Source organism: Melitaea cinxia, chromosome 27, assembly GCF_905220565.1.
Source record: "Melitaea cinxia chromosome 27, ilMelCinx1.1, whole genome shotgun sequence".
In the NCBI taxonomy this organism is placed as follows: domain Eukaryota; kingdom Metazoa; phylum Arthropoda; class Insecta; order Lepidoptera; family Nymphalidae; genus Melitaea; species Melitaea cinxia.
The window spans coordinates 5879271-5894990 of NC_059420.1; the positions used below are offsets into that span (position 1 = coordinate 5879271).

The following is a 15720-nucleotide window of genomic DNA, read 5'->3' on the forward strand; positions in this document are numbered from 1 at the left end:
TTTATCTATCAACCTGCAGTGGAGCAAACCCGAATTCTTTCCCTATATAGATTAAGAGATGTGACCAACATTGGAAAATTACAGGCAAAAACAACCAATCAGGTATCTGCTTCTAGTGCGATTTGAACCGACTGGCTGTCGTCGACTTTGTTGGTACAACAGCGTACCATATGGGAAATGTTTGTTTATTCAGGTAATCAACAGCTTGTACATACGATTTTTATTATATAGCATCCCACAAATATTATACCCAATAACAGGTTTCCCTAAAGTTAATAAATTGGTATTACGGAGATATCGTTGACAAATAAAGAAAACAACAGTCATAATCAGTACATTCTGACGCACAAATAATGCTTATAATAGACTTTTGGTGTTGAGACACAGTTGACTAACACTTACACACATCACACATACACACATTACAAATAACATACGTAAATGAGGCGTACACAACTACACATCACACATATACAAATACATAATTATATACTGACTCAGATAGTATTTTTATAATTTTGATTTCGAATTTTCTCAAGACGGATTTGTATTTGACTGACGTGTCGTGTCGTGTCGTATCAGAACAGAATCGGTATTATACATTTTGTATGACAACGTTTACATTGATGTGTGACATGTCGTGATGGCGTCTTATGTGTCGGATCAGAACCGATCCCGATTCGCGTCAGATAAGCGGGTTGAGGGGGTGCTGAAACGGCGCCATCACGACACGTCAGATTAATGTGAACAGTGTTGTGTCATGACGCGTCAGCGTCGCTTGCTTATTTACGTAAATTGTAAAATTATAGGTTTATTTGGCTCTTAAAAATGGATGACTTAATTGAAATTGTACGACAATATAATGCTATTTATAATACAAAAACAAATATAATATACGTGTCTATTGATTGGATAATTCCAAAATCTCTTCCTTTCTTTTTTCAAAAGAGTTGCGAGCATTGAAAATTGAATATCTTCTTCAAAATCTAAATCAGAATTCGATGACTCATAGAAGAACATTTCAAACGTTTGACCTTTTCTAGAGCTGCGGCTGTATTATAATAATAATAGCTTTATTTCAAATAAACATCACGTCACGACACGTCACGACACGACACGACACGACACGTCAGTCTAATATAAATCCACCTTTATTCTCTTTATTAAAAATAATATATATATATTTCTTAGATAGTAATTTATTAAAGCAGGACACAACAAATACAAATTGCTCAAAATCCTGACCACCACGACTGGATAAGTACCTCGACCTTAAGAAGAAGACCACAGTTTAATAAAACTGCTTTCAAGTAGGGGTGTTCCTGTGGTGAGTAAGATGACCAGAGCTCGTGGGGAAGGTCTAGGATAGGGTATGGTAACCACTTGCCACTTTGCTAACATCGGTGCTAGGGTTCTGGTATAGTCCCTCCCACCTTCTTAATGAAAAAGTATTGTACTCGACTATTTCTATAAGCATTGGTCCGCTGGCCAGCTATTTTCTCTTAATTTATAATTTATTTTAACTTATATTTATTTTTGTTACGTACTAGAGTCTCTTACGAAGTATTTTTCGTGTCAATTACTTTTATTTTTTTATATTTATTTCATGGGAACTCAAGAGCGTAATAATCCATTTATTGAGAGCGCTTTTTTTTTTAAAGATATACTTATTGAAGATTTAACATTAATTGGTAGAACGCGACGTCGTTCAGTAGCGACGTGAACGCGACGCGACAATTTTGACAATTCTGACAAGTTTGAAAAGTCAGAGAAACGGAGCCGAAACGAATTTTTGGTGACTTTTTTTTTAAAGATTATTACGAATTTCGGTAAATACTTACGGTTCCGTATTAACATTTTTATTTTGTTTCCTTAAATTTGTTTTTAACTAACGCGTATAGCCAATCACTGGCTTACAGGCGAATTTGCTTCTGGTGCGTAATTAGGCTATAATACATCAGATTATGCTCTGATCCTTCTCCTACATGGGGAAAGAGGCCTATGTCCTGTAGTGGGATACTACACGCTGAAGCGACATCAGACTACGGTTGTAATATGGCATTGGTAGGTTACACGTTATTAATTTATTCATTCGGTTTTATGATTTTCTAATGATTTTTTGAGGTTATTATTCTAAGGTAAAAGTTGTAGCTCCGGAAAAGGGAGGCCGGTATTTTTAACCGAATTTAAAAAAGAGTAGCAGTTTCTCGATTCGGCTAATTTTTTTTGTTTCTTTTTTATATTCGAAAGCTCGTGCTTGTCATGTGTCCATTTAAATTTTATTTGTAATACACACATGCACCACAGATCAGCCTATCGCAGTCCACTGCTGGACATAGGCCTCCACAAGTTCACGCCAAAAATGGCATGAACTCATGTGTTTTGCCCATAGTCACCACGCTGGGCAGGTGGATTGGTGACCGCAGGGATAGCTTTGTCGCACCGTAGACGCTGTTGCCCGCTCAGTCGAGATCGGAGACGCTGCTGCCCGTCTTCGGCCTGTGTATTTCAAAGCCAGCAGTTGGATGGTTATTCCGCCATCGGTCGGCTTTTTAAGTTCCAAGGTGGTAGCGGAACTGTGTTATCTCTTAGTCGCCTCTTACGACACCCACGGGAAGAGAGGGGGTGGCTATAATCTTTGCTGCCGTAACCGCACAGTAATGTATATTTACATAATTATATAACCACATAGTGTAATAATGGATATTTATTTGATTATTTTTTCGACTTTTAGACTTGTTGATATCAATTCAAGTCGATTTTTTGTTTCATTTGCGAGCATACACAATTATATAGTTAGTTGATTCGCCAATACATAAACATAATACGTGCATATGTGGACCTCTCACCGCGGAACCCTAATAAAGACATTTCAATTGCACGAAAAATATAAACTGTAGTTTTTAATGAGATTTAATATGGCGAATGACATACGGAGCTTAAATATTATATATTTTCGAATATTACATATTTTTTTTGTATGTGAACGCGATTGACAGCCGCTCTTATTCATATCCCGTCAAACAAATTGGACGTATTTAATATAATAATATTAAAATTAAGATTGTTTATGTTTTTTTTAGCGAATTTCTCGTTCGAAGATATTGAATAACACCATCTTATCATAACTGAGGTAGGGTACGACCAGGATATTACCTGCCGTAGCAGGTAATATCCTGGTCGGTATCTGGAGCAGCCCGACTGGGGAAGTACCTCGACCTTACAGAAGATCACAGATAAATAATACTGCTATGATGGAGTATTGTTACTGTGTAAGGTGATTAAATTACTGGGGGGATTGGAAGTAGGATCGGTACCGCGCTTGTAATGCTTTTGGTGTTGCAGGCGTCTGTAGGTTACAGTAATCGCTTACCATCAGGTGAGCCGTACCCTTGTTTATCGATCTAGTTGTATAAAAAGAATTAAAATAATGTTGCTTAAAATTGAAATTTATAACAAAACTAGCTGACCCCCCAAATATTGTTTTGCCATATATTTTATTAACCTTCTAAATCCCCCCCTCCCTTTTTAACTTAGGGGAATGAAAAATACATGGCCGATTCTCAGACCTACCCGATATGCACACAAAATTTCATAATATTTGATTAACCCTCTTAACACCCACTTCCCCATAACTTAAGGGTATAAAAAATTGATGTTGTTCGATTCTCAGACCTACCCGATATGCACACAAAATTTCATGAGAATCGGTCGAGCCGTTTCGGAGGAGTTTAACTACAAACACCGCGACACGAGAATTTTATATATTAGATATTTATGATATACACCACCAACAGACGCACAGTCCTAAAAAAAAATTGAAAGAAAAAAAAATAGTAGGTAATAAGAAAGAAAAGTCTATTATTAAAAATCTGAAAGTAAAAAGTTTCTCGTATTGTTTCAGGTATGAACCACCGAAGAACATTCCAGAAGTTTGAATTGTGATAGTAAATAAGCAGCGAAGTCATGGTGCCTCAGCAGTACTGCCTGCGGTGGAAGCACCACCACTCCAATGTACAGAGCATGTTCGCGCAGCTACTGGAGAAAGGTGAGGTCACCAGCATCGCACCGTGTACCTCAATTGTACAAGATAAATATCACTGCTCTCAAGGGTATGGTCCACCTGATGGCTAGCGGTTACCCCCCCTCCCCCCAGGAGCTTTCTAGCTGACTCACACAGGAACAAGAATTCTTTCGTGTATATTATACTAGTGCTCGCGGAATCTCCCGCGTGTTCGTCGCTAACCCCCCCCCCCCCCCGGGGGAGGGATTGAGAAGGGTAATAAAATATATGGCAAAACAACGTTTGCGGGGTCAGCTAGTAATTCATAATATTATGTGTGTGTGGCTCGTCCTGGCAGCCCCGAGGGCAGGAGGATTAATTCATAATATCGAAACTGTTCAACGTAATATTGCTACTCGACGATAGATGTCGCTGTACGCATTTAAATTGCGCCATCGTTTGGTTCTACGGTTTTGATATATGCGTCTCCATATAAGATTGTTTCGCCACTTCGACGACGCTCTAAGCCGAGGTGCGATCTCGCTAGGAGACCCCCTTAGGGCGTGCGTTTTTCCCCGACCTCTCCCAGAAGGCTCCCTTTCTTCCTTCGCGGCCGGTGTCTTTAGTACCCGGCCCCTCTCATCTGTGACGCTGTAAAGGCCGATAGCCCACAGCACTCCACAATTCGAAAAAAAAAATATAGGTATATTGTTTCGCCTGTATAATTTCAAATAAAGGACCTCACCTTGCAACGGCGTATTCATTTCGTAAATCTCGTAGTTTGGGCGTAGTTTTCTTGGCGGGTTGTACAGATAACGTCCCGGGATATTTCAAGTTTCAATGTCTAGCTGAAGTACGTTATTATCCATTATACAGTCTGTAAATTACGACAAAAAAATATGGTATCAAAGGTCAAATTAAAACGAAAATATCGTTGAGAATATTTTTAAAATAAAACTTTGAAAAGTCTTGTAGGTCAAGTGTAAGATAAACGTGTCCCGATGCGGAAGTGTCGCGACCTTCGATACGGTCAAAATGTCTGCCATTGCGAAACGGATTTCGTGTTCGATGAACATTTTGGGTTTTGGGGTTCCTTAATTATTTTTGATTCTATAGAGGCGGCAAACAAATGTGCATTTTGTCGGATGGTTAGCGGATACCGTAACCTATGTACGTTTGTAATTTACCACGTATTATGTATGTTGTTATAACAGGAGTGTTTGTAATGCGTGTTGCTGACGCTTTTTTTACGTGGGGAAATCCTCACGGAGGAGTACCTCCGGCGCGGGGGCATCGGAAGGATTATCACAGCAGCCTTTCGCAGTTAACTAATAGGCCTCCACAAGTTCACGTCAAAAATGGCGTGAACTCATGTGTTTTGCCCATAGTCACCACGCTGGGCAGGCGGATTGGTGAAATGGGGCTGGCTTTGTCGCACCGAAGACGCTGCTGCCCGTCTTCGGCCTGTGTATTTCAAAGCCAGCACACGAAGGGTTATATCAGACTCTTACTGACCAAAAACCACCACGTGTGAGCAGACTGCCTGAATGGGGCGAGATGTGGTCCACCTCCCTAAAAGCTCTGGCTACTATATTCACAACACTACTTGATACGAATGTTATTTAGCTGTGATCTTCAATACGGTTAAAGTACTTTCCCAGTCGGGCTGCTCCAGATTTTGAGCAAAGTACTCCCCGGTTCCCTAATAATAATATTCGTTATCGTACACCAACCACAACAAGAGGTTGTTACCATGTACACCTGATAGCGATCGTTACTCATATTAGGGAATATATCCGCCAACCCGCATTGTAGCAGCGTGGTGGATTAAGCTCTGATCCTTCTCCTACATGGGGAAAGAGACCTATAAAATATCAGAAATAGTATTTGTGTGATAAAAGATGTATAAAGGAACTTTCGAGCATAGGGCAGGATATAGTAGCGGCGATAATAAAAATGTGCACTGAAAAGAAAAGTACCTAATTATAGTATAAAATCATCTGTATATTTTTGTATTGGATATTAATCTCGATCGATAATCGCCGACGCGACTGACGTCCGCTCGGGTCGAAGCGGCTATTTATAGTCTTCGCCCCCACCCTTCCCTGCTTACGTATATGAAATAATATTTATTGATTTCTAATGATTATACAAAGTATAAATATAATCTATACATATGATTAAATTGTAACTGGCTGATGTTTGTAATCAAATCAAATTATATTCAAATATAAATTTATTCAAATTGGCTTCAAAAGCACATTCGATTTTACAAATTAAAATTTTAAAGTAGTCATTACTTTTAAAATTAAACGTACCACCGATTCGGAATTCCGATGTTACTCTTTTGAAAATAATATATTAACTGTGTTTTAGTACAAAACTAGTACCTAATATCTTGTATGTAATACAGCCTCACTAAGTCCTTATATCTTTGTCAACTATGTAATCTTGCGCCGAATAAATACACTTCATCTATTAATTTCTCCTTAATAAATGAGAAATATTTAGAATAAAAAGTAATAAAATGAAAAAAAAAAATACACAACAAATTGTACTGTATTTTTTACACTTAGGTGTAAAGTGTTACTACTGACCATTACCTGCAACAATGGGGAGCACCATAAGCGTACTGACCTTACCACCGATCCTCTCCAGGAGCTCTGGACACCTTACATCGGAAGCCGAGAGGCCGAGTAGAATAGCACCACCCCCTTTCTTCCCGTGGGGGTTGTAAAAGACGACCGAGGGATCAACCTGGTTCAAAATTATCAGCGTCCTGAAGAAGGAAAACTTCATTTGAAACCCGGAATGGGGTCTCCGTCAAGCATTCGTGGCTAAGCTCTAAAATGCGAAAGACTCCTGCAGTCGAACTGGCTCCACACGTATCGACTCGCCGTTCCTGTGGGCCTAGCCAGTGAGGTCGATAGGGTGGCGCAGAGCTTAGGCAACTCTGCGTTTTCCTAAAGAGTGTCCTAGGCGACACAGTGTCTACCTGACACTATCTAAATCGTCTGCAATAGACGGACTAAGGCCAATGATGATGAATGATGATATCCTGTTGTGCCCTAGCTTAATAAAAGTACTCTGTTTTGGTTTCCGTGAGGCTGTTTGTTCACCTCGCTTTTTTGATATAATGTGTTTAAAGCACAGCGGAGCTTTCAACATAAAGCTAATATTAATAACTACTGGTCGCTCAAATTAGTTTAAATTGTAAGTTTGAACATTATTAAGGCTCTGTTGTCATAGACTATACTTCTATCACAATAAACAAAAGAGTATATATACGCATGTGTGTGTCAAATACATGGTGTGTAATGTTTTTTATTGATTTAGCGTTTTTTTTATGCATAATTTAAAACAAAATATTAGCACTCTGCACTCCTTCTCTATATAAACTACAACTGTGCGAAGATTCATACTCCTCCGTTCGCGCAACTTTTATGAAAAGGGGGTACAAAGTTTTTGCTTCACCTATTAATATACTGAAGATAATGCGTTCAATGTCTAAATGTAAAGAAAAATCAATAAAACAACTTTTTAGTGATAAAATTTCCATTCTTTTTTTTTGTCTGAAATAAAAAAGTAATTTTTATTATTTACGAGCTATTAACACACTAACAAAATATGCTAATGTCTAGAATAGTTTAGATCAAAGATAAGTCTAGGACAGGATATCTCCGTGAGAACAATTTTATGCATATGTTTGTTTTTTAATCTTTTATTTAATGGGAGCTTAATCACTTAGTGATTATGTCACCCCCGTAACATAAATGATACAAAACGACAACAACAAAAACATAGCCATATATAAGTAACATTATACTTAGTAAAAAAATAATAATAATAATAGGCCACGTACCAAGAACAAAACCACAGTTATGTGTGATTTGTTGTTGTTTTAAAATTTATCCCCAATAGGGAAAGGCAAAGGACTATAATCCATACAGCCTAGTCTGAATTTGTAAGTTTCGTTCTGATATATCAAAAGGCCGGAGCCAAGTCTGAAGTAACTTTATTGTTCTTCTGATTCGATGACTGGTAGAGTAAGGCCGAAACCAAGTCTGTAATTACAGTTATGTGTGATTTGTTCTTGGTTCCCCGCATATCGTAACTTTTTTTTTTATGCATATGAATGAGGCTTGATCCGGTCCCGCTGAGTATGCACCTATCTATACTAATATAAAGCTGAAGAGTTTGTTTGTTTGTTTGAACGCGCTAATCTCAGAAACTACTGGTCCGATTTGAAAAATTATTTCAGTGCTAGATAGCCCATTTATCGAGGAAGGTTATAGGCTATATAGCATCACGCTAAGACTAATAGAAGCGGGGCACCAATGAAGAATGTTTTAATATTGGGTTTTCTCCTTTTGAGAGCTTCCGCTGCGTGCGCTGCAGTTGCGCTAAAATCATGTATGACAGAATTGTTCCTATTCCACGCGGACGAAGTCGCGAGCAAAAGCTAGTATAACGCGATGTAGTAGTCGCGATTTGACTCGCGTGATATCCGATCCCGTGGGAATGTAGGATAAAAAGTGGCTTTTTCGAGTAGGTATAGGAGTAGTCAAGAGAACTATCAATCATCTTTTTGGAAATTATAATGTTAGTTTTTTTTTATAAATTGATCACTCTTCAGCCTCTAAATATCCCACTGCTGGGCATAGCCCTCTTTCCCCATGTAGGAGAAGGATCAGAGCTCAATCCACCACGCTGCTCCAATGCGGGTTGGCAGGTATATGACCACGAGTAATGATCGCTATCAGGTGTACATAGTCGTGGGTCGTAACGTCTTTTATGTGTAATCGGTTATACGTAGTTTCGTGGATACGCGTAACTAGTTTCGAAACTGCTTATTTTTCGAAACTAGTTATTTTTGTATACAGTATCAGTACGGGACGGCGACGTCATATTACTTTTGTTTGTATTATGGTTATGAAGTAGTTATATGTTATAACTTGTAACATATACGAATGCCGTTACGTACGTTAATATTGATGGATAGTATAATTAAATTAACTTCCCTTCATATTTTATCCAGGCTTACGACTGGCTGCAAAACATGTTATTTAAATTACTTTTTGATTTTTGTATAGTCATAATAATCGATGCAGGCGTATTTAGAAGTTCATTTGATTTTATGTACAGTTTTTAATTATTTTTCGAAATACATACATACATACATATACCTAATTAAAAATACAACAAAAAACCCATACTATTTTAGTATATACTTCAACACGAGACAATAACATTAATCGTTAGTAATTAATCACTCGTCAACTGTCTTAATGCTAAATAGTAAATTCGAAAATAATTATTTAAAAAGAAACACGACCGAAATTAAAATTTCTTTAAAAAAAACTGTGCGTATTAAAATAAACTTAAGCTCATAGTCAATTGCGTACAAAATCCCATGAGCATATTCGAAAACAAAGATGCATCTATAGTACTTATAGCCATCTCTTTTTATCCTACGCGTAAGCGTATCTGCGTATTGTAATGATTAATATTAGTAACCTGTTACGTTATTAGGCAAAACGCTTATGCGCCGGTCGTTGTGTCAAGTTTTTGATAAAACTGCGTACGCAAAAAAACTGCGTACGTAAAATAATCGTTACATTCGTATCGGCGAAACTACGTATATGGTTATTAGCTTCGTAACTAGTTACTGAAACCGATTACGTTAAATAACGCCCACCGCTAGGTGTACATGATAACAACCGGGACCGACTGCTTAACGTGCTCTCCGAAGCACGGATATTTTTTATTCTTTGTAGAAAGTTTTTACGAAAAAAAATATATGAAAATAAGTGTGCTTTACACCACACGACTGAAGTAAAACTTACGAAACGTAACCGTCTCAACCCTTTCAACTTTCGTTCGCCTCTCCCAATCACACTTTCCGTAACGCTCTCGTCACGCATTCATCAGCTTACTCCCCAAGTCAAGCGGTCGTAAAGAAGTTTTACTTCAAAAATTGGTTACGAATTTGGAAAATTAAAACGTAATTTTTTTATTTAAAATACCCCGACATTACAGATTACTGTAAAATAATAATGATTTTAAATAGTGTTGTGCTCCGATGTGAGTAAAGTGACCAGAGCTCCTAGTTTCGGGTTTAAGATGGGCGACGCGCTTGCGATGCTTCTGGTGTTGCAGGCGTCTATCAGGTTACGGTAACCGCTTACCATCAGGTCTGCCGTACTGACGTGTATTTTCCGACCTTATATATATGTGTGTTATATAGTTTGAATTGTTATTATTATTATTTTGTTTGATTTATTTTATTTTTCTAAAATACCAAATTTCCTAAATACTTTTATGTACTTAATTAAAAACCAATCAACAAAATTAAAAAAAAAAATCAAGAACTAGAAAATATATATAAAATTCAACATTTTTTTTCAAATTTTGTTGCTTCTATACTATCCGAAGGAACTTCGTTCCTACCTGGTGTTACTATCTATTATATTACTATATTTATTATATTTCTCTATTAAATCTAAATTATTTTCCATTACAAGCAGTAGCAGTGTAACAAAATTTTTGTATTTAATTGTTAACATGATTATCAGCACTCATTATTAATTGTTAATTAATTTTGGTGATCGCAGAGATTTGTTGCTTTTAATTACCGATGTAATTGCAGTACTCTCCATTGTTAATTAATTAATTGTTAATATTTGATGGCGACGATCTCATTATTGGCATTGTCGCTTGCTGTTGTACACTGCGCCGAACGTTATGTTTCACGCATGTTCTTGTATTGCTGTCAACATAAAAAAAAAAACCGTATGTCAGCTCCGACGCACGACTGGAGTTTACTCCTTCAGATCAACTGTCTAAATAGGCACAAAAAGGCTTACTAGTCTAAGAATAATTGTGTTTGCTCGCAAACGAAAAAAACCGACTCCAATTACATCGACAAGTAATACAACGTAAATAGACGAAAAAATTTAACAAACGCACTAGTCGTCACTGCGAATTTTTCCTCGATTTCTCGGGGATCCCATCATTAGATCCTAGTTTCCTTATCATGGTACCACACCTGGGATATCTCCTTTCCAACTAAAAAAGAATAATCAAAATCGGTGCATAAACGACGAAGTTATCCGCGAACGTTTATTTATGTATATTTGACTATCCCGTTGGCGCAGTTTGTAGTGGCCCTTTCTGTTTCGCGGGTTGCGGGTTCGATTCCCGCCTGAGTCTGGGTGTAATATTTGTATTTATATATTTATATATGTATTATTTCTCTGTAGATTTATCATAAAATATATATAACTATAACAGTCAGCTGTTAACCGTAACACAAGCATTAAGTTGCTTAACATGGGAACAGACGACCGTGTGTTTATGTTATAAGATATTTATTTATTTATTATTTACTTTTAACGAGAAATTTGAGATTGATTTTTTTTAATATTATTACAAACGAATTGTAATTTTAATTGTAAATAATTTTCAAGTTTTTGAGAGCGAAATGTTTATCGACCTTAATACCAACTGGTCCGGGAGTCAGGTACAAATTTGGTCAATTATATCCTCCCATTCGAAACTTCGTTGGTTTTCAATGATTTGCTCTCAACAAAAAAATTACTTGGTGATAGTTTATATGCTACAATGAATTAAAAAAAAATGTTAGCTGGATGTATCTCGGTGGAAAGTTCGTCGTCAGCTGGTACCTTAAAATATGTCACAAAAAGTTTCAAGGGTAAACATTTTTTTTTTCTCTATGGGAGAGGCTGCCACTGCTAACCCCAGCTACGGAGTCGTAGCTGACGGTTGCGAATATTCATAATATAAATCCCTAATGCATTTTACGAAATTTCGATCGGCAGGAAATTGGTTGTGAAAATCTTCACTGGCTCTCGGACCATACTTACCTTACCTCTATATTATATTGTACTAAATCACCCTCTCACCCTACAGAACGCTTCTGCGACGTGACTCTATACTGCTCGCCGAGCTTCGCGACCCAGCTTCCTAACAAGGAACCGCTGGACCCACAGCACGTACGAGGTGTCTCGCTACGGGCCCACAGGTAATACTTAAGCTCATGATATCAGGGTGGCTGATAAAGTTGCTGATAGATTGTGAATGTATCTGATGTGTGAGTTTTTTATTATACTCGGTTAGGTTATGGTTTAATAATGGTATCTAACAGATAAGTGTCTGATAATTTTTATCATTGTTATGTTATAGCTGTCTGATGTATGTATCTGACAGATAGTGTAGTCTGAATTATAAGTGCCTGATAAATTTTTATCGTACACCACGTTTTGTGTTTGAATTTTTTAGGTTTATTAGATGACATGAAACAATCTCAAGGCTTGTTGATAATATTTCAATTATCCTCCAGTAGACGATCATTAACTTGACTTTTATATTTTTTTATAAATTTTATCAGCAATCTGCGAAGTTGGTGCTATATATTTTATTTTAAAGATTTTGCCCTCATTATATAGAAAAACATTAAAACATGCGAAAAAAAAAACGTAAAAAAAATGAAAATTAAACGTCATGCACCAGTGGGTTTTGTAAATGAAATAGCCAAGGCGATTATCACAATCTTTCTGTATTTTTGAACAGCGTAACGTTGTTAACAAATCGAATAATAATGAATGCTTAAAATTGATCATCTACCTCCTTTTCTATACAATTTTACCGATGTTTCAAATCAGAGTTAATTATTGAAAACATATGAGTTCGCGCCAAAAATGGCGTGAATCAATGTGTTCTGCCCGTAGTCACCACGCTAGGCAGGGGCGTTGGTGACCGCAGGGCTGGCTTTGTCGCACCGAAGACGCTGCTGACCGTCTTCGTTATCTGTCGGTTTTTCAAGTTCCAAGGTGGTTGTGGAAATGTGTTATATCCCTTATTCGCCTCTAACGACACCAGGAACGTTACGGGTTTACGGTTACGGGTTACGGGAAGAGAGGGGGTGGCTGTATTCTATACTGCCGTAGCCACACAGCTTGTATCTAATAATAAGGATAGAATCACTTTAATGATAACAAAGTTATTAATACTATTTGTAAGATGATGATTCAAAAAAGCTTCTAAAATCTACTAGAATAAAAAAAAACGACTTAAGTAAAACTTCTGCACAATAGGCCTGCACTGTGTCTTAAACATACGAAACGTAACTGGCTATGAGAGAAAGAGAGAAATAAAATGTGTGCTCGTGCTTCTCTTGTTCGGTCTGCCTCGCCCGATCACACTTTTTGTAACGCACTAATTGTAACAATCAAGCGTGCAAAAACTTTCCCCCACTTATCGATCACCAAATGAGTTACCGAGGGCCCACCATTCAATGCATTTCATATCACTTAAAAAAAGTAATTAATTTGCATTATTAGCGTCTCGCGGTCGTAAAGTAAAAAGGTACATGGTATATGAATTAATAAAATTGATAAAAAATTTTTTATGGGTAATGTATGTAAAAATATGTTGGCGTGGGACTGCGCTAAAGATAATATAAATTTGCTAAGATAGAAATTTTTGTTTCGGTCGTGTAATGTGGTAGATGACTCAAGCAAATAAATATACATATAAACCTAACTGAGGTAGGGCACAGCAGGAATTTCCTGCTCAAAATGTGGAGCAGCCCGACTGGGGTAGTACCTCGACCTTACAGAAGATCACAGCTAAATAATACTGTTTTCAAGCAGTATTGTGTTCCTGTTGGTGAGTAAGGTGACCAGAGCTCCTGGGGGATTGGGGATTGGGTCGGCAACGCGCTTGCGATGCCTCTGGTGTTGCAGGCGTCTATAAGCTACGGTAATCTCTTACCATCAGGTGAGCCGTACGCTTGTTTGCCGACCTAGTGACATAAAAAAAAAAACCTTCCTCTGGAATCACTCTATTTACTAATGAAAACCGCATCAAAATTCGTTGCGTCGTTTTAAAGATCTAAGCATACAGACAGCGGGAAGTGACTTTGCCTTATACTATGTAATGATGTCGCCAAATTAGCATACGCTAAGCGATTACCGTAGCTTATAGACGCCTGCAACACCAGGAGCATCGCAAGCGTATTGCCCGACGCTCCCCAGGAAGGCTGTCCAATTTCAAAACACTGTAAGGGACATCTATAATTTTTTTTTAATATATCTGTATATACCTACATATGTTCACACGACTCCATTAGAACGAAAAATGCTAAAAAATTTATTTCAAAAAATTTGTCCCTTACTATGTTTTGGAATTGGGTAGCCGAGGAGCTCTGGTCGCCTTACAACACTCCTTGAAAGCAGTATTATTTAGCTGTGATCTTCTGTAAGGTCGATTTACTTCCCTAGTCGGGCTGCTGCTTCAGTTGCTTGGTTCACGTGCGTAGTATAAAAATCAAATAATAATAAAACTAAATGTACTTCAGACATTTAATATTCAAGAACATGAAATACTTATTAATTTAATTATTGACGGAAGATAACGTTGCCGAAATATGGTATAAAATGCGATAAGTGTACCTTTAATTTTTTATAATTAATATTTAAAATAATGTAATTCTGTTTGTCTGTCACGCTTTTATAGTTTTTGCTATATATACTTATAATCTATATACATATAATAAAATGGTAGGAAAGTCAAAACTGTACATTGAATATTTTTTTAAAATAATACTTGGGGTGTGATCTACAATCGATACAGAAGCCAAAAATATAGTTTTTAGAATTTTTGTCTGTTTGTCTGTATATGTGTCCGGGATAAACTCAAAAAGTACCGCATGGATTTACTTTGGCACGACTATTATTAAGAAGTCGGGTCAACATATAGGCTACATATTATTACACTATCTTCTACGGGGAACGAGCAGTGAACTTTTATTACTTCAATGCATTCTGTAACAACGTGTAATCTAACGACGCATATTTGAATGTTGTTGTTATTATGTTAATAATCATACTATAAGCTAGCTTCACACTATAAAAATCACGCAATATAAGTAACTAAGCCGATAAACATAATTAAATGAATATAAGTAGACAAGACAATTTTAAAGCAGCGCCATCTATGAGATTTTTCTGTAGATATGAAATGTAAAGATGAAACGGGTAAATGAATGTTATTTTAAAAGGTATGATCGTAGGTATTTTTGGTGCTGTATAGCGTTCACGCAGACGATGTCGCGGGCAGCAGCTAGTAAAATTATATAATAACTAGCTGTGCCCGCGGCTTCGCCCGCGTAGAAATCAGTGTGTCACAAAGTTTTCCCGGCAAACTTCCAGTGAAACTTTCATCAAAATCGGCTTAGCCGTTCCGTAAACCTTCCTCTTGAAGCCCTCTCTCCATTGGTGAAACCGCATGAAAATCCGTTCAGTAGTTTTTGAGCGAATCGATCACATACACTTTTGGGGACTTTGTTTTTTAATACACTAACCGTCGCCCGCGACTAAGTCCGCGTGGTTATGAAGATATACATTACTATAAAGATTTTTAACGCAAATTATTTTTTATTTCAGTCACTTGAAATACTTATCACACTGAGTAACTTTTTAAAAGGCACAATTTAGTATAATTTAATAGTTATTTTTATAAAACCTCTCTATACACCACATTTTTAGTTTTATTTTCAGGCTGTATATGTTTCATACAAACTATCAACCCTAATAAACCCTCTTAGCGGTGGAATATCGCAAAATCCGTTCTTAGCGGACGTCAACTAACTATAATCTACCTCCCTGCCTCACCTTTGTCCATCCTGGATGGAT

General features: G+C 37.2%; 1 protein-coding gene across 1 annotated transcript in view; it reads left to right on the top strand.

The window, feature by feature from the left end:
* The first annotated feature begins 3890 nt into the window (after window positions 1-3890).
* The window catches only part of LOC123666918, a 55411-nt gene continuing 43581 nt past the window's right edge, over window positions 3891-15720 (top strand). The window contains exons 1-2 of the mRNA XM_045600937.1: window positions 3891-4048; window positions 11936-12047. Of these exons, the coding sequence (XP_045456893.1) occupies window positions 3967-4048; window positions 11936-12047 (194 nt within the window). The 5' untranslated portion in view covers window positions 3891-3966. The remainder of the gene's footprint in view (window positions 4049-11935; window positions 12048-15720) is intronic.